The sequence below is a fragment of the Pongo pygmaeus genome, chromosome 7 (genome assembly GCF_028885625.2).
Source record: "Pongo pygmaeus isolate AG05252 chromosome 7, NHGRI_mPonPyg2-v2.0_pri, whole genome shotgun sequence".
NCBI classification, from domain to species: Eukaryota; Metazoa; Chordata; class Mammalia; order Primates; family Hominidae; genus Pongo; species Pongo pygmaeus.
The window spans coordinates 80,563,738-80,589,150 of NC_072380.2; the positions used below are offsets into that span (position 1 = coordinate 80,563,738).

The 25,413-nt window shown below is 36.7% G+C and overlaps 1 protein-coding gene across 8 annotated transcripts in view; it reads left to right on the plus strand.

The window, feature by feature from the left end:
* C7H8orf34 (chromosome 7 C8orf34 homolog) overlaps positions 1 to 25,413 on the plus strand; it is a 542,145-nt gene that overhangs the window by 92,452 nt on the left and 424,280 nt on the right. For all 8 annotated transcript variants that reach the window (XM_054499542.2, XM_063668844.1, XM_054499543.2 and 5 more), the window contains exons 2-3: positions 16,889 to 17,036; positions 23,738 to 23,869. In XM_054499542.2, the coding sequence (XP_054355517.2) occupies positions 16,889 to 17,036; positions 23,738 to 23,869 (280 nt within the window). The remainder of the gene's footprint in view (positions 1 to 16,888; positions 17,037 to 23,737; positions 23,870 to 25,413) is intronic.

Sequence of the window (25,413 nt, forward strand, 5' to 3'; positions counted from 1 at the left end):
CTGGAGGATGGTGGCCCTCTTCTCACAGCTCCACTAGGCAGTGCCCCAATGGGGACTTTGCGTGGAGGCTCCGACCCCACATTTCCCTTCCACACTGCCCTAGCAGAGGTTCCCCATGAGGCCTCTGCTACTGCAGCAAACTTCTGCCTGGACATCCAGGCCCTTCCATACCTCCTCTGAAATCTGGGCAGAGGTTCCCAAACCTCAGTTCTTGTCTTCTGTGAACCTACAGGCTCAACACTACATGGAAAGTGCCAAGGCTTGGGGCTTACACCCTCTGAAACAATGCCCTGAGCTATACTTTGGCCCCTTTTAGCCATGGCTGGAGCTGAAGCAGCTGGGATTCAGGGCACCATGTCCCGAGGCAGCACAGAGCAGGCGGACCCTGAGCCTGGCCAAGGAAAACATTTTTCCTCCCCATAGGAGTGGCTGCCATGAAGGTCTCTGACATGCGCAGAGATATTTTTTCCTATTGTCTTGGAGATTAACATTCAGCTTCTCACTACTTAGGCAAATTTCTGCAGCGGGCTTGAATTTTTCCCCAGAAAATGAGTTTTTCCCTTCTATCACGTTGTCAGTCTGCAAATTTTCTAAGCTTTTATGTTGTTTCCTCTTGAATGCTTTGCTGCTTAAAAATTTCTTCTGCCAGATACCCTAAATCATCTTTCTCAAGTTCAGAGTTTCACAGACCTCTAATGCAGGGACAAAATGCTGCCAGACTCTTTGCCAAAGCATAGCAAGATGGGAACTTTACTCCAGTTTCCAACAAGTTCCTCACCTCCACCTGAGACCATCTCAGCCTGGACTTCAGTGTCCATATCACTATCAGCATTTTGGTCAAAGCCATTCAACAAGAATCTAGGAAGTTCCAAATTTTCCCACATCTTCCTGTCTTCTGAGCCACCAAGTCTCTAGGAAGTTCCAAACGTTCCCACATTTTCCTGTCTTCTTATGAGTCCTCCAAACTGTTCCAACCTCTGCCTGTTACCCAGTTCCAAAGTTGCTTCCACATTTTTGGGTATCTTTACAGCAGCACCCAACTATCTTGGTATGAATTTACTGTATTAGGCTGCTCTAACGCTGCTATGAAGAAATACCCAAGACTGGGTAATTTATAAAGAAAGGAGGTTTAATGGACTCACAATTCCACACGACTGGGGAGGCCTCAGGAAATGTACAATCATGGCAGAAGTAATCTCTTCACAGGGCGGCAGGAAACAGAATGAGTGGAAGCAGGGGCAATGCCAGATGCTTTTAAAACCATCAGATCATGTGAAACTCATTCAGTATCACAAGAATAGCATGGAGCAAACTGCCCCCATGATCTGATTACCTCCACCTAGTCCTGCCTTTGACACATGGGGATTATAATTCAAGGTGAGATTTGGGTGGGGACACAGAGCCAAACCATATCACCTGTGCCCCTGCCTTCCATGAAATGACATAAGAAGACCAAGGGCCAGAGGCTTCTTGCCTCCCCACTGCCCAAGTTCACCCACTGATACCAGTTGCCCAGGAATGGACTTTAAGTTCCAGTGATTCCAACAGCAGATATTGAGTGGGAGTTCCAGCAGTACTAGAAAAGTGAAGCAGACCAGAATAGCATTGCAAGGGCTTTAAAAACCGAGCTGTCATTGAAACTAAAGCCCACAAAAGTAGGCCAGAACCTACATGCTCAACCTAAATGGGGCAACTGACTACTAAAATAAATGATAGGATATCATTAAATAGGATTTTGAGTCTACTAACATATTAACCAGAATGCCCAGGATATTTAAAAATATCACTTATCATACCAAGAAATAGGAAAACCACAATTTGGATGAGAAAAGGACAATCAACAAAAACCAGTATCAAGAAGAATTGGATGTTGAAATTATCAGGCAAGGATTTTAAAGCAGCTGTCATAAAAGTGGTTAAACAATCAATTACAAATATTCTTGAGATAAATACAAAATAGAAAATCTTAGCTAAGAAATAGAGATTGTATAAAAGAACCACCTGTAATCCCAGCACTTTGGGAGGCCAAGCCGGGTGGATCACGAGGTTCAGGAGATCGGCACCGTCCTGGCTAACACGGTGTAACCCTGTCTCTACTAAAAATACAAAAAATTAGCTGGGCATGGTGGCGGGCACATGTAATCCCAGCTACTTGGGAGGCTGAGGCAGGAGAATGGCGTGAACCTGGGAGGCGGCGCTTGCAGTGAGCTGAGATCGTGCCACTGCACTCCAGCCTGGGTGACAGAGCGAGACTCCGTCCCAAAAATAATAATAATAATCATCATCATCATACACCATGATTGAGTGAGATTTATTTCAGACATGTAAGACTGGTTCAATATTTGAAAATCATTTAATATAATTCAACATATCAATAGGCTAAGGCAGAGAAGTCATATCATATTAACTGATGCAAAAATAAAATCATTGGACAGTACCCAATAGCCATTAATGATAAAAACTATCAGTACATTCAAAATAGAGGGGAACTTCCTTAACCTCATCAATGCATCTACAGAAATCCTACAGCTAATATTATACTTAATTGTGAAAAACTGAATGCTTTTCCTCTAAGGTTGGGTTCTAGACAAGGATGTTCACTCTAACCATTGCTATTCAACATATTTCTGGGAGTTCTTGCCATTATGGTAAGGCAATAAAAAGTAATAGAAGGCATACAGATTGGAATGGGATAAATACAACTATTTCTATTTGCAAATGACATGATTGTCTACAGAGATGATCCCAAGTAACTCCTACAACTAAGTGAGTTCAATAAGGTTGTAGGATACATGATCGATACATAAAATCAATTGAATTTCTATATACTGACAAAAAGTGAAAGCCAGACTAGAAATATAATATAATTTACAATTGTTTCAAACAAAATAAAATCATTATAAAACTAAAGAAAAATCATGTACCAGATCTCTACGATGAAAAGTACAAAATGCTGGTTAAAACATTTAGCATCTCCATAAATTGATGTGTATAAAGCATTCCTATCATAATTTCATCAAGGCTTTTTTAGACATAGTCAAACTTACTCTGTACTTTATGTGAAAAGAGCCTAGAATAGCCAAAACAGTTTTGGAAGGAAAAAAAAAAAAGGAAGTAGGAGAAATCACTCTTCCTGATTTCAAAGGATAAGATATGCCTACAGAAATCAAGACATGGTGGTGCTGGTAGATGGATAAATACATAGGTCAATGGAACAAAATAGAGGACCCAGAAATAGATATACATACCCGATATGTGAATTAATTTTTGACAAAGGCACAAAAGTAATTCAATGGAGAAAGGATACTCTTCTCAATAAATGATACTGGATAAAGAGCATTCATAGGGAAAAATTGAACCTTGACATTAAACCTTGCATCTTATGCAAAAATTAACTCAAAATGGGTCATTGACTTTAATGTAAAGTATAAAATTATACAACTTTGAAAGATAACTAGAAAGAAAATTTTCAGGACCTCGGACTTCCCGAAGATGACATATCTTCATATCTCTTGTATATCTTCATATCTCTTGCTACCAAATTATGACTAATAAATAAAATTGATAAATAAGACCACATCAAAATTTAAAACTTGAGCTTTATGAAAAATCCTGTTAAGGGGGCAAAAAATGGCCTGGAGCCTTGGCTCACACCTGTAATCCCACCACTTTGGGAGCCCGATGCTGGTGGATCACTTGAGGTCAGGAGTTCAAGACCAGCCTGGCCAACATGGTGAAAGCCCATCTCTACCAAAAAATTCAAAAATTACCTGGGCACGGTGGTGCACTCCTGTAGTCCCAACTACTCACGGGACCAAGGTGGGAGAATCGCTTCAATCTGGGAGGTGGAGGTTGTAGTGAGCCGAGATCTTGCTGCTGCGCTCCAGTCTGAGTGACAGAATAAAACCCTGTCTCAAAAAAAAAAAAGAAAAAAGAAAAAAAAGGCAAAAAATAAAACTACAAAATGAGGAAAAATATTTCCAAATTACATATCCAACAAAGCAGTAGTATAATGCAAATGAACTCTCAAAACATATTAAAAAAAAAAAAGCAATTCCAGGCTGACTAAAATGGTGAAACCCTATCTCTACTAAAAATACAAAAAATTAGCCAGGTGTGGTGGCAGGCACCTGTAATCCCAGCCACTTGGGAGGTTGAGGCAGGAGAATCCCTTGAACCCAGGAGGCAGACATTGCAGTGAGCCGAGGTCGCGCCATTGCACTCCAGCGTGGGCAACAGGAGTGAAACTACATCTAAAAAAAACAAACAAAACAAAACAAAATCCTATTTGAAAATAGACAAAGTAAGTACAGACATTTTACTGAAGAAGATTTATAGATGGCAGATAAGCACATCAGGGGGCATTCAACATCATTCTTCATTAGAGAAATGGAATTAAAATTACAACAAGATATCACTGTAAATACATAAGAATGGGCAAAATTACATATATATTGCAGATGTGAATGTAAAATTGTATAGTGACTCTGAAAATAGTTTGGTGGTTTCTTTGAAAACTAAAAATGGCCCTAACATGTAATGCAATAATTGTACTCTTAGGTACTTATCCTAAAGAAATGAAAACTTATGTACACAAAAAAGCCTATACAGGAATGTTTATAGCAATATTATTCATAACATTAAAAACAGAGAAACTAACCAAAGGCCTTTTAAGGGTTATTAATGAATGGTTAAACACACTGTGGTACACCTATATCATGAATAATACTCAGCAATAAAAAGGAATAAACCATTTATATGCATAACAATGTGGACAAACCTCAAGGAAATTATTCTTAATATTAAAAGCAAATATCAAAAGGATATATACTTCAATATATAAGATATGACATAACTATATGTTATATAGCTATAGAGATGGAGAATAGAGTACCAGTTGCTAGGGGTTAGATATAGAGGGAAGAATGGGCGGATGTGACTATAGAGTGATAGCATGAGAGTCTTTGGATTATAGTACAATTAATCATCTTGATTGTGGCAGTGGTTACATGTAGTCACACTACAATAAAATTGCATGGAACTACACACACACACACACACACATGAATGCATATAAACTGGGAAATCTGAATAAGCTCTACAGATTGTACCAATGTCAGTTTCTTAATTTTCATATCGTATTATAATTTTTCAAGATATTAACATTCAAAGAAGATGGCTGAAATGTATATGGAACCCCTTTGTGCATTTCTTTGCAACTTCTTGTGATTGTATAGTTATTTCAAAATTAAAATGTTTTAAAAATTTCTGTTTTTTATTTATGCAAAGAAAATAAGAAAGATTATTATTTCATCCTTATTATATAATAAGTAATATGTAAAATGTATTTATATAAGTATGTTCTATTATTAAAAAATGAGATTTTAGAAAATAAAAATCATAATATTCCCTAGAAAAAGTCAGATGTTCTTTAAAGAAATATAGCTGATTACTCAAAAAAAGGAAACAAAAGAAAATGGAGAGAATGTAATCTCGGTGTATAATTAGATACAATGAAAATATCTTCAAGTTTAAAAAACAAATAAAGATATTTCTGTGCAAACTGAAACACAGAGAATTTGTCACCACTAAAATAAAAGGTTTTCCTTATGCTGCTGAAAATGATCCCAGATGGATGGTTGGAGATCAAGGAAAAAATGAGAGCAGTAAAAATGGCAAATACGTGGGTACATCTAAATGCATGCTAATGGTATAAGATAAAAATTAAAAATATTTTGCGGGGTTTAAAATATATAGAGAAAGAGTTATAAGACACAACAATAAAAATATAAGCCATGCGTGATAACTGGAATCAAAGTATTCTAAAGTCCTTATAAAATCTGAGATGGTGGTAAAGTAGTAATAAACACTTAATGTAGGTAAATGAAGTGTTAGTCTATAATCTCTGGATAACCATTAAAAGAATATTAAAAAGTCTGTCTGACTTAAAACTAATGAGAGAAAATAGAAAAAAATTCAGTCAAAAAAGATAAGAGAAAAATGAACATAATCTTGGCAGAATAAATAGGAAGACGATAGAAACAAGATTAGGATGATTTTTTTCCTCAAGATACCAGAATTCATTGTATAGCTGTGGTCATGAAGATGTTGTAATGATGGCATAAGACTGACAAATAGATTAATGAAACAGGCTATAAGGTCTAAAAATAGGCCTGTGAATATATGGCCACTTGATTTATGACAAAGGCAGTCCTTGTAGCTATATGTTAATGCTTTTAAATGAATGAGTATGGGATGATTGGAAATTCATATGAAGAAAAATTAAATAACACCTACCTCGCCCCGTAATATATGCTAACTGTAGATGCTTTGCAGACCTACCTGTGCAAGGCAAAAACAGTGAAACTTTAGAAAATAATGTAGGATAATATTTGCATGAACATGAGATAGAGGATTTTAAAAAATAGGACACAAAAGCACAAAGCATAAAATGAAGAATTAAGTTTGGCTTCATTAAAATAAAGAACTTTTGTTTATCAAAAGAAACTATTAAGTGAATACAAAGGCAATCCCCCCATACAGATCTTATATCCAAAATACACAAAGAACTTCAACAGACCATTATGAAAAAGAAAGGCATTAAGTAGAAAAATGGCAAATAAATTTAGACAGGTGCTTTCAAAACAGAGGGTATCTGAAGGACCATTGAATATATGAAAAGGTGCTAAATTCCATTGGTAATCATGGACATGCAAATTAAAATCATAGGGATTCTTTTACACCACCAGAATAGTTAAAAAATTAAAATGACAACATGTTGGTGAAGATGTAGAGAAATGGGAATGCAGGCGGGAGATAATTGTTTACAATCATGTTTATAAAACTATCTGAAATTATTTAATAAAGTTGAAGACAAACATGTTATTACTCATGAATCCCTCTGCTAGGGATAAGTCCAACAGAAATTTGTGCACATGTGCATACAAGACTGATCATAGCAGCCCTATTCATAATTACCAACAAATGGAAATACTCAAATACCTTTAATAATAGAGTGGATGAATAAAGTGTGGTATATTCATACAGTGAAAACTAAACAGCAATGAAAATGAATCAGACTAGAGCTATATGCAGTATATGCATACATCATGGGCAAATATGGAGTAATGAGTAAATCTCACAAACATAAGAATGAGCAAAACAAGTAAGACTTAGGTAATAGATATTGTATGTGCCTGTTTATTTTAACACTGACAACAGGCAAAACTGAACTGTGGTGCTTAGTGGTATGGTATCATAGAAAGATAGTTGGCCTTTGTCCCTAGTTCCTGACACATAGAACCTAAAACCCTTGGAATTTCCTTGTGATAAGGGTGAAAGGAGCTTCTTTTGTTCAAATGAGGTGACTTGTCAGGCTTCTAGATAGCCTCAGATTGAGGGCTGCTTACCAGACAGACCAAACCTTGATTAGAAGCTGGGAACTTTCAGTCCCACCCCAAAACCTCCTAAGACGGGAGAGAGGCTGGAGATTGAGCCAATCACCAAAGGCCAATGATTTAATCAATCACGCCTGTGTAATGAAATCTCCATTAAAAAATAAAAAAAAAAAATAAAACCTAAATGATAGGATTCAGAGAGCTTCTTAGTTGAGGAACACATTTCACATGCTGGGAGGGTGGTGCACCCGGACCCCACAGGGACAGAAGCTCCTGCACTTGGGATCCTTCCAGACCTCACCCTATGTATGTCTTTATCTGGCTGTTCACTTGTATCCTTTATAATAAACCTGTAATAGAAAGTAAAGTGTTTTCTGGAGTACTGTGAGCTGTTCTAGCAAATTATCAAACCTGAGGAGATCATAGGGACTGCTTATTTATAGCAATTGGTCAGAAGTATGGGTGGCCTAGGACTTTTTAGTGGCATCTGAATCTTGTGAGACTGAGTCTTTAATTTGCAGGATTTGATGCCAATGCATACATAGTGTCAGAATTGAATTGAACTGTAGGACATATGATTGGTATCCGGAAAACCAGAGAATTGGTTTTTGATGCTGGATGAAAAGCAAAACAGGTGACTACCATAACTGGAGAGTGATGAATTTTAGAAGACTAAAACGGTCCTTGTGAATGAGGAAGGGCATACTATTTCCAGCTTAGCAGCTCTAAAGATTTGATCATGCAATTGCCTGGAGATGAATACTCTCTTGGAGGATGACTTGCAAGACAATGTGACAAGTTGTTTCCTTATCTTGAGAAATATAACATTGAGAGAGAACAAACAGGCAACCCCTCTTCTCTAAACATTTTTTTCTTATACGAAACAAAATGGGAAGGCACATTGCTATGAAATCTAGTTCATATACCCCATGTGATAAGTTATATGCAGTTTTTCTACTCTTACAACAAACTGATAATGGAGATATTGTCCTACCGACTTTAGGGATGAGAAAATGGAGGTTCAGAGAACTAAGTGAGTAGCTTAAACTCATATGGACAGTGAGGGATAGAGCCAGGCTATAAATCCAGGTCAGACACCAAAATCTGTACCTTCCTATTAAACCACACTATCATCCCAAATTCTCTTTTAAGGTGCATGGAATTAAAGTAAGGTCTGTGTATGTATTAGTGTTCAGGTATGATGGTACAGTGTATCCATCACCAGTTTCTCATTATTCTGTCATTCTGAGTACCTCATTTTAGGTACACATTCTTTATAAATGATAAAAGGCTAAAATAAAGTAATTTTTATCGAACTGAGGGACATTTTCTTTTTTATGGGAACTTCTATATATATCTGCTACTTGCATCACAAATTTATTTAATGTATTTGAGTTTTTTGAACTGCTTTGCTCTTTCCACTGTCACCTATATTGTAGTCCTACAGAGGTATTTTCAAGTAAGACTGTGTGAAGTCCTACCTAACACTAAATCAGTTGCTTCGATAGACTATTAGTTGAGGAGTGTAATCCTTAACTGAAAGTATTTCCATAGGATATGCTAATTTCTCACTGGAAACCTTGGTGTTTGCCTGGAAATGTAACTACAAGCTTGTGCGTTTATATGAAGACTGTTTAAAACTGCATACTAAATGTTCAATTATTAACCTGAGAAGACATCTCTGTATTAGTAGGCATCAGACAAAATATTGCATCATTTGTCATAATTGGATAGTTCTGCTAGTTAGATTTATTACTTGCCTATATTATTAAAAGTAGAGAGAATTCAGTGTCTATGATTCAGCTTTACAATTTAGAATGTTTAGTTTTTAGTTGTGGTATTTTCATCATTCCTAATCTTCATTATTCAAGCAATTTATTCTTTTATTTTTCCTACCTTTATCTCTGGATTTTATTCCATAGTATACAACAAGGCTAATTATGCTTTTAAAATTTATGACAAATGGATATGATAAACCTAATTTTACATTAAATCATGTTTAAGAAAGTCAAGAGCCTTACAAATCAGGGATGCAAAAGATCTTACTCCTGAGGCCTATAGAGTTGTGGATGTGTGGCTATGACTGTGTGCATTGCTGGGTTGTTGGTGAGGGTCAGATGTGATCTGGAATAAGCAAGGAGTTAAGAAACAACTTTTAACAAGCACCGTTGTAAAAGTGCATATATGTTGTCTGAATTATGCATCTTGTATGCAATTCTTAAATGTATAGTGAATTATTAAATCTATGTAAAATACCTGATACTTGTGCCTATCAGACTCAATAAATGACTGATATTTTATTTTATTTGTTTTTTGAAACAGAGTATCTCTCTGTTGCCCAGGCTGGAGTGCAGAGGCACGATCTCGGCTCACTGCAACCTTTGCCTCCTGGGTTCAAGTGATCTTCCTGCCTCAGCTTCCCACGTAGCTGGGGTTACAGATGCACACCACCATGACCAGCTAATTTTGTATTTTTAGTAGACAGGGTTTTACCATGTTGGTCAGGCTGGTGTTGAATTCCTGAACTCAAGCGATCCACCTATCTCGGCCTCCAATAGTGCTCAATAAAAGACTGATATTTTAAATCATTACTATTCACATTGCTTTCCTACCTTCCATTGAAATCACAGTTTTGACTGGGAATAAGATAAGTAGATTTAGGGCAGGTGTGGACTTGGATCTGAGGTGGAGGAAGGTTGAACCACTAGGGGACAGTCTGAGATCTCTGAATGTCAGGGAAGAATCTGACAGAAAGAGATCAGAGAGATGTCTGTCCCGTTCTCACTGTGCATGGAAACCTAGATACTGCATTAGAACCTATTTCTTACCAAAGCCAAAACTTGTAACAGAGCTTAGGGGTGTAATGAGGCAGAAAAAACATGCTTACCATTCTATTGCCATTCAAAAAAAATAGAATGAGAGAAAGGGCATGCATAGGCTATGAGTGCGGGTGGAAACCAAGTAGAATTTCATCCACTGGGAATGGTGACATCAATTTTAAATGGGGGCGATTTGAGAATAAAATACATTTTTGGAGGCAACCAAATATCAAGTGGATATTTTCTCATGTATTTATTGTCAATTCCACGCTCATTACCTGCCTATTTATGAAATACTGTTGGGAAGTGGTGGTGGGGGTGAATGTTTGGAAGGCCATGATCTCAAATGCAAATTTTTAATAGAGACCTAATTAAAAACAGAAAATTGAAACAGATGCAGATTTAGAGTAAATAAATTCAGTCATCAGATTTTAATCCTAGTTGTGAACTAAATAACATTCTACAGCTGATAACATGCCATATGCTATTAATATTTGAGATAATTTATGAGTGCTGAATAAAAAACATATCTGATTGGTACCACCTCCATCATTAATAGAGTACAATGCCCTGCATATGTATTGATTTAACAAAAAAGGCCATGTAGTAAAAAATTCCTGGGATTTTGGAAATGGTTTTAACTTTGTTTCCTAATAACTTTCTCCTGAAGTTAAAAGGGATACAAGCATTACTTTCCTGTTAGGGAAATGAAGCAAAAAGTAAGTTAGTCCCAAGTCACAAATTTTTAGGCAGAGTGCCATGCTGGCTGTGTGCTGTGGTACCCAGAGCCAGGGTTTTTAACCTGAAGTCACTGAAACCTTAGAGGCTCAGTACATGAATGGGTAAACACCAGGAATATTGTGTACAAATTGAAGTTTCTGTGCGCCCAAGTGCTCTTTTGTTTTATAATCAAGGGATCTTACAGGTTCTATCAAATGAAATGGATCTTTTACTAATAATTTCTACTGTTGCTTAATGACTCATTCCAGTTTTAATAATAAGTGAGTCTATGATAAGTTACCAACTTACTTACGGCTTTGCTTTTATCTAATGAAAATTAACATTAAAATGCATTTTGAGAAAATCATCGTTACTAGTTAGTATTCATTCTCCAGCTCAATCATGCTAATTTTCTAAATAGTAGCACAAGTTTATCTGTTACTGGTTATTAGAACCTTAAATTCCGGTAGCCCTTACATGTTGCATAATAAACATTTTCACTCAATAATTACATAATGATTTATGTTCTCTAAGTTGCTTTTCAAAATTTGTAAAAAGGAATTTTGTCTTCGTATGCATTTCTTTCCTTTTTTTCTTTTACTTTAAGTTCTGGGGTACATGTACAGAACGTGCAGGTTTGTTACATAGGTATACATGTGCCATGGTGATTTGCTGTACCTATCAACCCATCAAGTAGGTTTTAAGTCCCGCATACATTAGGTATTTGTCCTAATGCTCTCCCTCCCCTTACCCTCAGGTGTGTGATGTGAGGTCCCAGTGTGTGGTGTTCCCCTCCCTGTGTCCATGTGTTCTCATTGTTCAACTCCCACTTATGAGTGAGAACGTGTGGTATTTGATTTTCTGTTCCCGTGTTAGTTTGCTGACAATTATGGCTTCCAGCTTCATCCATGTCACTGCAAAGGACATGAACTCATACTTTTTTATGGCTGCATAGTATTCCATGGTATGTGCCACATTTTCTTTATCCAGTCTATCGCTGATGGGCATTTGCATTGGTTCCGAGTCTTTGCTACTGTAAATAGTGCTGTAATTGTATGTATTTATAATTTTAAAATAAAAGTATTTGTTCCAGCAACAAAATTATAATTAACAGTAAAGGAAACAGGTATTAGTGCAGGGAGTTGTCTCACTATGTAGTATAGTCATGAAGTTAAAGATTCTAGTTGATAAAAAACAATATTAAGAGAACATTGAGGCCGGACGCAGTGGCTCATGCCTGTAATCCCAGCACTCTGGGAGGCCGAGGTGGACGGATCACAAGGTCAGGAGTTCAAGACCAGCCTGACCAACATGGTGAAACCCCATCTCTACTAAAAATACAAAAAAAAATTAGCTGGGCATGGAGGCACGTGCCTGTAATCCCAGCTACTCAGGAGGCTGAGGAAGGAGAATCACTTGAACCCAGGAGGCAGAGGTTTGCAGTGAGCTGAGATAGCACCATTGCACTCCAGCCTGGGTGACAGAGCGAGACTCCATCTCAAAAAGAAAAAAAAGAGAACATTGATTCATTTTATTATCAGAAAATATAAGTCCAATAAAATATGTATTATTCATATGTAATATTACAAGTGTATATTGATAAATATTGTAATAATAGTAGTAATAATAAACATAAATATATAATATAAATATATAAAATATATGATAAATAAATGTAGAAAAACAATAGTAAAAATAAAAATATTGGCTAAGACTTTTTGGGAGTATATCACTAAGAGTTAAGTCAGGAAAACGGAAACTACTCTATGTACCTGTGCTAAATAGGGTTTATTAAAAATGGGTTTATGATAGAGAGTTAGAAGGCTGGGCCACAGAGGACGTGGAAATGCTGCTGAAGTTTGAGGGGGTATCACCAAAGGTCATAGGAGCTGACCCTGAATATACCAGCCTGCAGCAGGGAAGCATGTGGTTCTCAGATGCTTGCCTGGAAGCTGCGGCAATTCTTCAGTGTCTTTGTGGAACTCTCATAGCTACCTCAGTCAGCAGTGGAGGTTTCCACAAGCTTGCTAGGAAGCTGCTGTGAATCTCTCATCTGTTCTCACATCTGCCTGCATTCAACTCCGAAGATTAATATTTTTGTGCTTCACTCTGCTTTCTGAATCTTCTACACATTTCTTTCACTGGGAAACTCTAACTCAGATCATATGGAGATTCTGAGAATTCATTCCCAGCCTTAGAAAGAGGTGTTAGTCCATCACAGTAGGCTACATATAGCTCAAGCACTTAATGAGTGCTTTGCAGTTGTTATCTTATTTAATCTCCATGGCAACTGTATGATGTAGCTACTATTGTTTTTCACATCTAATAGATGGAATATGAATGTTAAAGTAGGAGATGAAGGATTCAAATAGTGGATATTAGGCTGGGCACGGTGGCTCACGTCTATAATCACAGCATTTTGGTAGGCCAAGGCAGGTGGATAACTTGAGGTTAGAAGTTTGAGACCAGCTTGGCCAACATGGAAAACCCTATCTCTACCAGAAAATACAAAAATTAGTCGTGTGTGGTGGTGCACACCTGTAGTCCCAGGTACTTGGGAGGCTGAGGTGGAAGAATTGCTTGAACCCAGGAGGCGGAAATTGCAGTGAGCTGAGACTGTGCCACTGCACTGTATCCACAGCCTGGGTGACAGAGTGAGACTCCCTCTCAAAAAAAAGAAAAGAAAAGAAAAATAGTGGCTATCAGATTTCAAAGCCTGAGTGTCTAATCACTAGTTTCCTGTATCTTCAACTGCGTGTTGTTTGTATTAATTTTATTGATATAAGTGTGAACTAAATCTCCTGTTGGTGACAGCTGCTAATATATTTTGTTTGCAACTTGTATGTCCCAGTTTAACTAGCCTGTGAGTGCACAGAGTATCATATTAAAATGAAAACCTACATTTTATCAATCCCTGAGTACTTAGTCTAAAATGTCCACAAACATTTTGTTTCAGGGCAGGAGTGCTCTTACCACTTTGTTGTTCTATTAATTTATATACACCCACAGCCTGAAAAATTCCTTTTCTCCCAGGGAATCTCATGTCACAACTCTTGCACTGATGGTAAGAATTGAAGGTGAGGCTCTTCTCTCTCCCTGGAAGTGCCGTTTCCTACTGGTGTTCAGCTTATGTACCTGAAACTGGCTTGATGCTCTAGAATACTTTTTTCCTATGGTGAATGATTCCTGTAAAACTTTCTGCAATTGACTTCTACTCCAAATTAACATACTAGCTGTGCAACTTGATTCTCACCTTTCCAAATCTATCGGTCCCTCAGGTCTACCTCTGTGGCTCTAATTTCTAGTGGTGGAAAGAAATCAATCTTTTTATTGCCATGATTGGCAAATCTAAGGATTTAAATTTTCATGTCTGGAAAAGGGGTTTCTGTCAAGTTCAAGTCCTCAGAATCATTCAAGTCCAGCAGATAGATGGATTAAGTGAGAAGCAGGGTAATTACTCTTGTAAATACAATCATTTAAAACTAGACTCTTGTCCAATCAAGATACCCAACATACCCTATTGCAAACATCAACTATGATCATTTCGCTCATGACTGAACTTGTCCTATGTGTTTAATCTCATATATTCCTTAATACAATACAAATGTATCCAAAATAGTTAATAGACTGATACTATTTTTAAAACTTAATAGTGATTACTTGGTTTATTATGACTGTATAATCCATCTTCTAAAGAAAAATGTAGGAACACTTCAGTTTATTAAAAAAAGAAATCTAGAAACTTTCCATCTACTTTGAAAGGTAAATTCAAAAACAAAACAAAAACCATGAGATTTTCAGAGGTGTCAGGATAGAAATGGCTGTGGCTTTAAAGTTCCATTACCTGATTTAGTTTTGCTTTATCTGAGTGTCCAGACATTCTGTGACAATAGCAATCCAGTTGTACCTTCTATTTATTTTTCTTTTTATTTTCTGGAACCCTTTATAATGTAAAATTAGTTCAAATAAAGCATAATACATAATAGAGGTAAAATCCAAAATGTTTTAGATTGCATTCCACAGATGTATAATTAGGATTTAACTGAACTCTGCATTACTTTACAATTACCTTCACAACAGTAGCAGATGGCCTTTTTAATTTATAACTATAATTGAAATATTAAATAGCATAAATGAATAATACCCGAGACAACTGATTGTTTGCTTACTTGTTTTTCAGAATATAAAAAGTATTACACTTGTCTAATAAATATCTTGCATCATAATGTATTTATGGTAAAAATCCTTTGCTGTTTTTACTTCTAACTCTGTGTTCAATCTATGCATTTTTTAAATATGCAGAAATATTTAATCCATGACTCTATGATCAACTTGGGATCTTGTTATCTGCAAAATCCATTTAGCCTCTGCCCAGGTAAAGCCATGTTTTCCTAGATTTAAAAATGTAGATAAATATCCCTTAGATAATCTGGACAGCAGTTTCTTATATAGCATGTCTGAGCACTATATTTTGCTGGACTATAAAAGGTTTAATTGTTGTTTATTGGTACAATAAGGGATTCTAGTTACTAATATCTACCTGTAGTCAATAAAGCAAACATTGATTGGTTGATTGATTCATTGATTCATTCATTCAATAGGTATTGATTCAGCACCAGCTATGAGCTAGGCAGAGTTCTAGGCCCTACAGAGAAAATTGATATCAAACTAAGCAAGTGTTTTTCCAAGTGCTACAGTAGGGGTGGCGGAGGAGAGAGATAACAAACAGGTGAGCAAATATTAAACAAAATAATTCTAGAGAGTGCTAAATACAGTGAGGAAGATAAAATGATAAAATAATAAAGACTTCTGAAGATTAGTTAGGGTAACCTCTTATAGAAGTATCATTGGAGACTGAAGGATGACAAACTAGCCATCTGACCATAAGAGAACATCATTCAAGGCAAAGGAAACAGACCACCACCAACAAAAAAGGATGCACTGGGGAATTTCCAGTAACACTTTTGTTAGCTCTCTTAGTATCTGATTTTTTGAGCACTAGAACACTGCCTCTCACAGAATCCTAGCTTAAAACAGCAATGAACAGACTAGAATTATAGGCTAAAACCAACAAGATGAAATGTGACTGATATGAATGTAAATGGTACACATAAGTTCACAAACCCAATTACACGGCACAAAATGATATCCACGTGGCTTGACAGCTGTTCATATTCAAAAAATCTAGGGATTCTAATGGACTACATATTGGAGATTGCTCTTTGCTGCTCCTGACTGGAAAAAAAAATATGTAGATATTACCCTTGGGCAGATTTCAGCCCAATTTAAAGTATCATTAGAGCTGTCCAAAATGGAACAGCCTGCTTTGCACGTAGAGAACTCACATTGCTCAACTCAAAAAAGAGCAGAAGGAAGGAAGAAGGAAGGACACATAACAGGGATTTTTACAAAAAGAGAATTCTGTATTTCTTGGAGACTACTTTAAGACAGTTTTTGGTTTCTGTAAGCCTTTGACTTATTACTTGTTTCTTTAATTCCAATAAAATTTTCTTCATTTTTGTTACTTTTATAACATTGAGAACAAAAAAATGACATTGATATAAGGTAGATGGTGAAGTTTAGCAAGTTTAGTTGATAATGATATCTCTCAAAATAGCAAACTGAAGTTTAAAATTCTTAAGCTATAATTTTAAAGGAATTTAAACTTTTAGTATGTTGTTGGCTAAGTATAATACAAAATAAAAACTAAAAATACCTTGATTTTGCCACATATTAGCTGTGTAATATAGACGATTTACTTCTCTGTTATTGTTTCCTCAGAATGAGGGCAGTAACTTGTAGCTGTCTGAAAAGATTGTTATAAGCATGAAGTTAGTTGCTGTATATAAAGCAGTTAGACCAGTGCCGGACAATATTACATGCTAAGTAAGTGCTTGCTATTACTGTTGCTGTTATTATTAATTATAATTGTGCGCTCTATTCTGCCTTCAGGAATTAATGACCAAGTTAATAACTGAGACACCTGACCAGCCAATCCCATTTCTCATTGACCATCTTCAGTCTAAACAAGGGAACCGTGGACAGCTTCAAAGAACTTTGTCTGGATCTGCAGCTCTATGGGCAGAAAGCGAAAAATCAGGTAAATGAAGAATGTCTATGCAGTTAATTTGGGATTCATTTAATGTCAAAATTTCAAAACTCTTTTTGATACTAATAAGATAAATCTAGATAGATAGCTACCAAAAGTTTCATGTGTTCATCTCTGACCTTACCTAGATGCTAAAATTTCTCATAAATTATTAAATTTGAATATATCGTAATGTATTATGTCTCAAAATACAAGAATCAGCATTTTGCATTTTAATACAGATAAGATTCAGATTTGCATCAAAAGATTTTATCCTGTATAAATTCAAACTAGTTGTCCTAAACTTATTTTTTAATGAATAATTTGAATTAAATGCTTATAGCTTATCTATATAGAAAGACAATAGTGGAGTTCTACAGGATTACTTTTCTTGTTGCCCAAACTGATGATTGTTCTTTATTTCTCCATGCCCGAATTTTATCCTTTGTAGTAAACCTTAGGAAGATTCACTGACTCTTTACATCAGGGAACTAGTTTTCCGAGTGTATCATAGCCTCCTCTCCCCAGTAAACACTGGTGAAAGAATTAGGTAGACTTGACCTCAATCTTTGCTCATAAAATGTGTTTACACATTGGTCTGTTAGTTTGACATTTACTTTCAAATCCAAATCCCCTCATGGCCATTGCTTGGATAACCAACTTCTTGTCTGATTCCCGTAGAAATCCGACTGTACTCCAAATGACTTTACTTGGATGGCATTATCACTTCTCTCCACCTCTTCATGCTTTATGGGATCCCGTGAAAGGATTTTGGTCTTCTTTGGCTGTATCTTATATGAATGCCTTCTTGATACCAGGTCCCAAAGCTACACTAAAGTGTGTAGAGAGTAGGGTGTCCTCTGAAGAATGTAGACATCTATGATGTCATTTATCCACACAAAAGTTATTTGCATCATACAGGAAGTTAGAATATGAACTTTTGGCATAAAAAAGAAGAAACTCTTACTTTTTCTTGGCCTTAACTTTCTGGGGTTTAGATTCTAAGTAGAATGGTTAGGTAGGCAGGGGCTTTGGTTTGTAGGTACTAAGACGTTACCTACCACATAAACGCAGATCAGATGAGCATCTGTGAATTTACTGTAGCTCATGTGAGTCCATATTTTATAAGTCAGTATCTGGAGAGATAGGAGTATATTAAACTTTGCATTTTTTTTTTTTTTTTTGAGATGAAGTCTTGCTCTGTCACCCAGGCTGGAGTGCAGTGGCCTGATCTCTGCTCACTGCAAGCTCTGCCTCCCGGGTTCACGCCATTCTCCTGCTTCAGCCTCCCGAGTAGCTGGGACTACAGGTGCCCGCCACCACACCCAGCTAGTTTTTTGTATTTTTAGTAGAGACGGGGTTTCACTGTGTTAGCCAGGATGGTCTCGATCTCCTGATCTCGTGATCCGCCCGCCTTGGCCTCCCAAAGTGCTGGGATTACAGGCATGAGCCACCATGCCCGGCCACCTCTGCATTTTAAATCGCACACGTTAAGTACCTCAGTGTTTATGTGTCAGAAGTCTGTGCACGGTTTAGCTGAGTCTTCTGCTCAGTCTCACAAGGCTGCAAATCAAGGTATTGGCTGGGTTACATTCTCATCTGGAGGCTGGACTAGGAAAGAATCTGCTTCCAAGCTCATTTGGGTTGTTGGCAGAACTAATTTTCTGCAGCTATATGGCTGAAGTCCCTATTTTCTGACTGACTTTCAGCCAGGACCTACTGTCATCTCCTAGGTGCAACCCAGAGTCCCTGCCACATGTCTCTCGCATAGCGGCAGCTTACTAATTCTTCCTCCTGTTCTTTTTCCTCTTCTTATTCTCCTCTTCCTCCTCCTCCTTCTTCATCTTCCTTCTTCCTTCTTTCTTCTTCTTTAAAATGGAGTTGGGGTCTTGCTCTATTGTCCAGGCTTTAGTGCAGTGGCATGATCATAGTTCACTATAACCGTGAACTCCTGGGTTCAAGTGATCCTCCTGCTTCAGCCTCCCAAAGTGCTGGGATTACAGTTGTGAATCACCATGCCCTGCTGGCAACTCACTTCTTTAAAGTCAACAAGGGCATTTCTCTCATTCCAATCTACTAAGATGGATCTTATATACTAGAATGTAATCATAACATTGACACCTCATCACCTTTGCTATATTCTACTGTTTCAAAGCAAGTTAAAAGTCCTGTCTGCATTTGAGGAGTAGGGATAATGTGGGAGGAAACACCATGGAAAAGAGATCATGATTAAGAACTACCATGTTATTCTATCAGTTCTCTTAGTACCTACTGGTGAATTTTAATTTCTTGTGGCACACTTTAGTAGATAATTACAGCAGGCTATTGGATGTGAGTCTAAAGCTTTGGGGATGGGTCAAAGCAGGAGTCCCAGATGTTACCTTCAATATCATACAGATAATAATAAGAGTGAAAGAATAAAGGAAGATGTGGGTAAAATTTTTAGTTAGAGTATGGGATGGACTGGGAGAAGGCAAGTATGAGATGACTTCAGGTGCCCTAAATTTTGTCTGTTTATTCTGTGGTGAGGATATTTGCCAAGACAAGTGGTTGGGGGGTCAGATAGGGAAGATTGAAGTAAGGGCACCAATTATGGAAAGTCACCAAGAGAAAGGAAAAAAGAGTTGGCAAAGGAAAATTTAAAAAAAGATTGTCATGCAGTTCTGGGGCCTAACAGAAGTCAAGGACATGAATTAATTATTATTAATTAATCATGGAAACTATGAATAAGATTGTTAATTTACTCTAGCAGTGCCCAGAAGTTCTGGGAAGGAAGAGAGAAAAAAGTTTGAGGGACTTCGAGAATTGTGGTTGTGTTACTACAGCAAGGGTGAGAGAACAGTTTTGCCGAAGGAGTTGAGGGTATTTGTGAGCAAACTCCAGGTGATCAAGCTGTCTAAGAAGTAGAGAGCAAGTGGATGGAGAGGTTCAGACAGAGAAAGCCAATCAAAACTTTCAGGAGATCAATATAGCGAAAATATGAGCAATGCAGAAGGATACAAGCTGTGCTGAGAGATTGTGATATTTGAGATCAAGATGTTTGATGTGGAATGATTCCATATAATGAGAAAATTCTGTGGGCAGCTTTAGTTTGCAGGTAGCAGAAATATCAGGGAAGTGAAGCTCTTCAGAGTTGAGCAGGGCAAGGAAGTATGAAGCTTAATGCATGGTTTGTCTAAGAATAAAGAGGTCACTATAGTTTCTTTCAAGTTGTTGAAAGGACAAGAGACAGGAAAAGACTATGCCACTGTCTGAAGTAAGGCTGTGAGATTAATCAGAGGCGAAAAGATGGTGATAATGAGTGATAATGAAGAGAAATGAGTAGTATAGCTAAGTGACATTTCCCATAAGAGAACAGACACTTTTACTTTACTGTTGAGGCTTCTATCATAGAAGCATCACTGAACCAGGAGATCCAGCCCTGCTTCCACAGCCTGTGGTTGGTGGAACATGGGACATGGGGCAAGAGCATCCACCATCCCAGGAAGCTGTAGAGGAGGGAAGGCTATTGTGGGAAGAATGGGGGCTGTGCTAAGACATGAAACGGGATATTTGAGGATGGAAGAGTGTTTATGTGGAAGGAAATGGCCCAGAGGAAGAGGAAAAAATTTAGAGGGAAAGTATGGCAGGAAGGAAGAGAAAAGCATAGATGAATTTTTGGATACTAATGAAACTGAAGAGGTTATAATTGAATGATGGTAAATAATACCAGTTTAAAACCTGACTGTATTTTTGAATTATTGATTTTGGTGAATCTTTTCTTTGTTTTTGTTTTTGAGATGGACTCTCACTCTGTCACCAGGCTGGAGTGCAGTGGCATGATCTCGGCTCACTGCAACCTCTGCCTCCTGGGTTCAAGCAATTCTCCTGCCTCAGCCACCCAAGTAGCTGGGACTACAGGCACACGCCACCATGCCCAGCTAACTTTGTTTTTTTTGTATTTTTAGTAGAGATGGGGTTTCACCATGTTGGTCAGGATGGTCTCGATCTCTTGACCTCGTGATCTGCCCACCTCGGCCTGCCAAAGTGCTGGGATTACAGGCGTGAGCCTCCACACCCAGCCTGGTGCATCTTTTAATTAGCCAGAAAACGTCTCAATATTCAAAGTACATGGGTATCATACTTTTCAGAAATATCTGAAGATATCCTCTTGTTGCCTTTAAATATATTTAGCAACATGGGACACAACATTTTCTCCTTAAAAGTCTATCATTTAATATTGTGGAGGAGAATCTTGAAAACAGCCTTGTTTTCATTCCTTTGTGGGAATAAAAGACAAATTATTTTTCTTGAATACTTATGAATTTTTTTTTTACTTCTGATATTCCAAATTTTACTGGAATGTCAACTATGATTTTTCAGGAAAATCTATTATGTGTAAGTTGAGTCTTATTTACTGTTCTCTGTTTTTCTCATTTCATTTGGCATTGTGTTTGCTTTTCTTTGTTGACTCTCTTTTAGAGAGGTGTATCAAGCAAAGTGTTTTCTCTGTGTCACTGATTCAATTTTCTACGCTATCTGTTTTCTCTTTCTGGCTTTGAATGCAAATTTAAATATTGGTATTGCATTTTAGTTTCCTGTTGCTACTTCTTTATCTCATCTTCTTTTTATTATTTCCGTACACAGTTATATTTTTATTCGTAGGTTGGTTAGCCTATCTCCTCTCTAATTTCTTTTTGCTTCATTGAGTCCACTTTCTTTTATTTTTGTTGAGAAGACAAAATAGTCACAGTCACATTCCAACATTTAATAGCTTTCCATTATAAATATTTTTTAAAACTATGATTACCTCTCCATTGTGAATACTGTATTCTTGTTTTTTATTAAATGATTCTTAAAATAATATTTTCTCTTTTTATTCAAACTTCAATGAGGAATGTTCTATCTAGTTCTAGATTTATCAACAAATAGTGTAGGTGGACTCTTCTTTGTTCTCTCTCCATATAGCTTGGAACTATTTGGATTCTTTTCAAAATTTTAAAGAGGTGAAATCATGGTTACTATTAAAATTTTCAATATTAGTTGAATCCTTTAAGTTTCTGCAAAATTGATGCATGACTTACTATCTTATCTCTTTTCAATGAACTGGATAAAAATATCATTGCTAAATTATTTGAATTAATATGGATTTTTTTCTTCCTAGAAGCAGAGAATAAAGAAAGTCACAATATTCATTTCATTCCTCTCTGGCTCCTTTTAATATTCCTTTATATAAAGAGATGCTATATTTTATGACCAAGATTTTTTTCTCCCATTACCTATGTTGCATTAGAAGAATTTATAGTCCAAGAATGGATATAGAAAGACAAATTCTGAAAGACTGTGAAACAACATAAGGAGATGACTCCAAGGTTGGGGTGGACACCTAGAAATCTTCCATTCTCTTTTTGACTGGCCTATATCCTCTCTTAACCTTATCTATGGAAATAATTCCTGGGTTCTAGCAGACCATGGACAAATATTTATGTTCCTAATGCTTTAGAATTTTCATGCCTTTTTGGTATTTAATGGGATTTTGGAGGTGAACAAATTGGGTAACAGCTAGTTAAGTACAACCTTAACATGAAAGTTTGAGGAATCCATTAATGTGTAATGGTGTATGTTAGTTATTTATAAGTGAGTGGCCAGAGAAAAGACTTATGAGTCCTCCATAAAGCTAGGGTGGTTTTTAAATTTGTAAATTAAGACAAGAAGGCATAAAGAAACCCTAAAGAATGCCACATAGATTAGAGGAATGGAAGATGAAGAAGGAATAAATGAGTTGAAGAAAGAGTTATCAGGTGATATGGGGATGAGGAAAAAGATTGTTCTGTGTAAAAACATGAAATTCTTGTAAAAGAAGTCAAGAGGGATGAACTCTTGAAAGACCCTTTAATTGTGGAATGGGCAAGACAGTGACCACCTTCTAAGGGGAATTTTAAAGTAACAATGTTGGTTGATTTAAATTTATCTTTCTTGCAATAGAGGATAAATTGATTTAGGTGAATATCAATGATTTTACATGTCATAATAGATAAGGTGGCATCAAGTGAGTGAAATTTACTGAAATGTTTGTTTTTATTTACAACAGAATACAATGCTTTATTCCATGACATTCACAGAATGTTATTTTAAGTGATCGGAACCCCTGCCTGAAAAACATTTCAAATTAATTTCCTGGTTTTTTTTGTTTTGTTTTGTTTTTTGTTTTTGACAGAGTCTCTATCACTCAGGCTGGAGTGCAGTGGCACAATCTCGGCTCACTGCAACTTCTGCCTTCCAAGTTCAAGTAATTCTCCTGTCTCAGCCTCCTGAGTAGCTGTGATTACAGACGCCCCCGCCACCATGCCCGGCTAATTTTTGTATTTTTAGTGGAGACAATGGGGTTTCACCATACTGGTGAGGTTGGTCTCGAACTCCTGACCTCAGGTGATCCACCCACCTCGGCCTCCCAAAGTGCTGGGATTACAGGCATGAGCCACCACGCCCAGCCAATTTCATAGTTTTATATGATATAATCTTAATCATATGCATATATAAACTGATTCATATCAGATTTAAAAGTCTAATTTACAGATGAAATTAAACAAGAAATACTTTTGCGTGTGTACATTATTTTTGATATGAGGTGACCTATATGTTTTGCCAAGTATGTTTAATGACTTCATGGACTTGGTTTTTGCTCAATCTTGAAATCACTTTGTTGCAGTTTTATATATATTTTGTTTTAACAGAATCCAAAGGAACAAGAAGGGATTTCAGAAGCTATGATAAACCTTGGCAATTAAATGCAAAGAAGCCTAAAAAATCAAAAAGTGACCTTGCTGTGTCTAATATTTCTCCACCATCACCGGACTCCAAATCATGTAAGGAAGTCTCTTATTCAAATGCTATTCAAAGCATGTAAGTTTATGTTGTTAAGAAAATGTATTGTTGTTAAGAAAAGGTATTAATTGAAGCTCAACTTTTCATCTGATATTTCTGGCCTTTAATCTTAGTGAATTTCACTTTTACTCCACATTTACATTGATCTTTATTCATATGTATGCATTTGCTTGCTTATATTCTCAAACATGTGTAATTCACTTGGACCTTTTTGAGTATAATATTCCTTGAAGAATATAAACTGCATGGAGCAGGTCTCTTGCCTCTCATAGACAGTTGCAGCATTACATCATATTGAAAGCAGTAGTTACCTATATTTAATGAAGTATGTAAAAGCAAATTAAATCTCTTAGGATAGAAGCAAAGAAGATTTCTATTCAAAACATTTAATAAAATTTTTAAAAAAATATTTCATCTGGGATTTTCCTGAAGTCCTACTCATTAATTTGTGATTGAAGTCCCTATATTCTCTTCACTACTACTTTAATGTCTTTGTTTTTATGTTACTACAAAGGAATAACTGAGGCTGGGTATTTTATAAAGAAAAAAGGTTTATTTGGCTTACGGTTCTGCAGACTGTACAAGAAGCATGACACTAGCATCTGCTTCTTGTGAGAGCCGCAGGAAGCTTCCACTCATGGCAGAAGGTGAAGGGGTGCACGCATCATATGGCAAGAAGAAGGAGAAAGAGATAGGGGAGGGAGATGTCAGGCTCTTTTTAACAGTCAGATCTTGTAAGAACCAATAGAGTGAGAAGTCACTCCTTACCATGAGGGCAGCACCAAGCCACTCATGAGGGATTAACCCCCATAACCCAAATACCTTCCACCAGGCCCCACCTCCAATATTGGTGATCAAATTTACCATGTGATTTGGAGAGGACAAATATCCAAGCTATACCACCTGAGTATCCCTTCTCTCTCAATGGCCCACTGCTTTGGTAGCTACTGGGATTCTCCAGTGCTCTGCTATCCCCACATATGTATAAACATGTCAAAAATCTCAGGAGCCTCTAGTAAATCACAGCTATTCTTGGAAGAAAAGAGAACTTGCAAGCTGTTCTTCTTATACATCAATTCCTTGTGCTTGTTACAGGGTGAGATGTTTGATTTTAGTTTCAACAGAGAAAGGAGTAGGCAGAAAATATTTATCTTTGTTTGAAAATGTTTGAAAAACCACTATGTGCTAACTGGAATCTGCATCTGGGTCATTTGTGAAAGCAACTAAATTTAACTTTGTGAGCAGCTTCATTTACATAGTGGTACTCATAAAAAGTATTGCATTAACCACACCAAGTTCTTGTGAGAATTATATGAAGTGTTAACAACTTAAAATGTTCTTCAGAAATTGTGATTGTAACCAAATTGTCCTGCTTCATCAGTTTGGTATATAGAATTAGGTCCCAACATCTTTAAAAATATACAAGTTTAAAATTTGCATGTCTTTTTTACAACAGTATAGCCAGTAATATCCAACACAGTGCCTGTTTCAATTAATAAATGCTAAATGATAAAAATGAATAAAG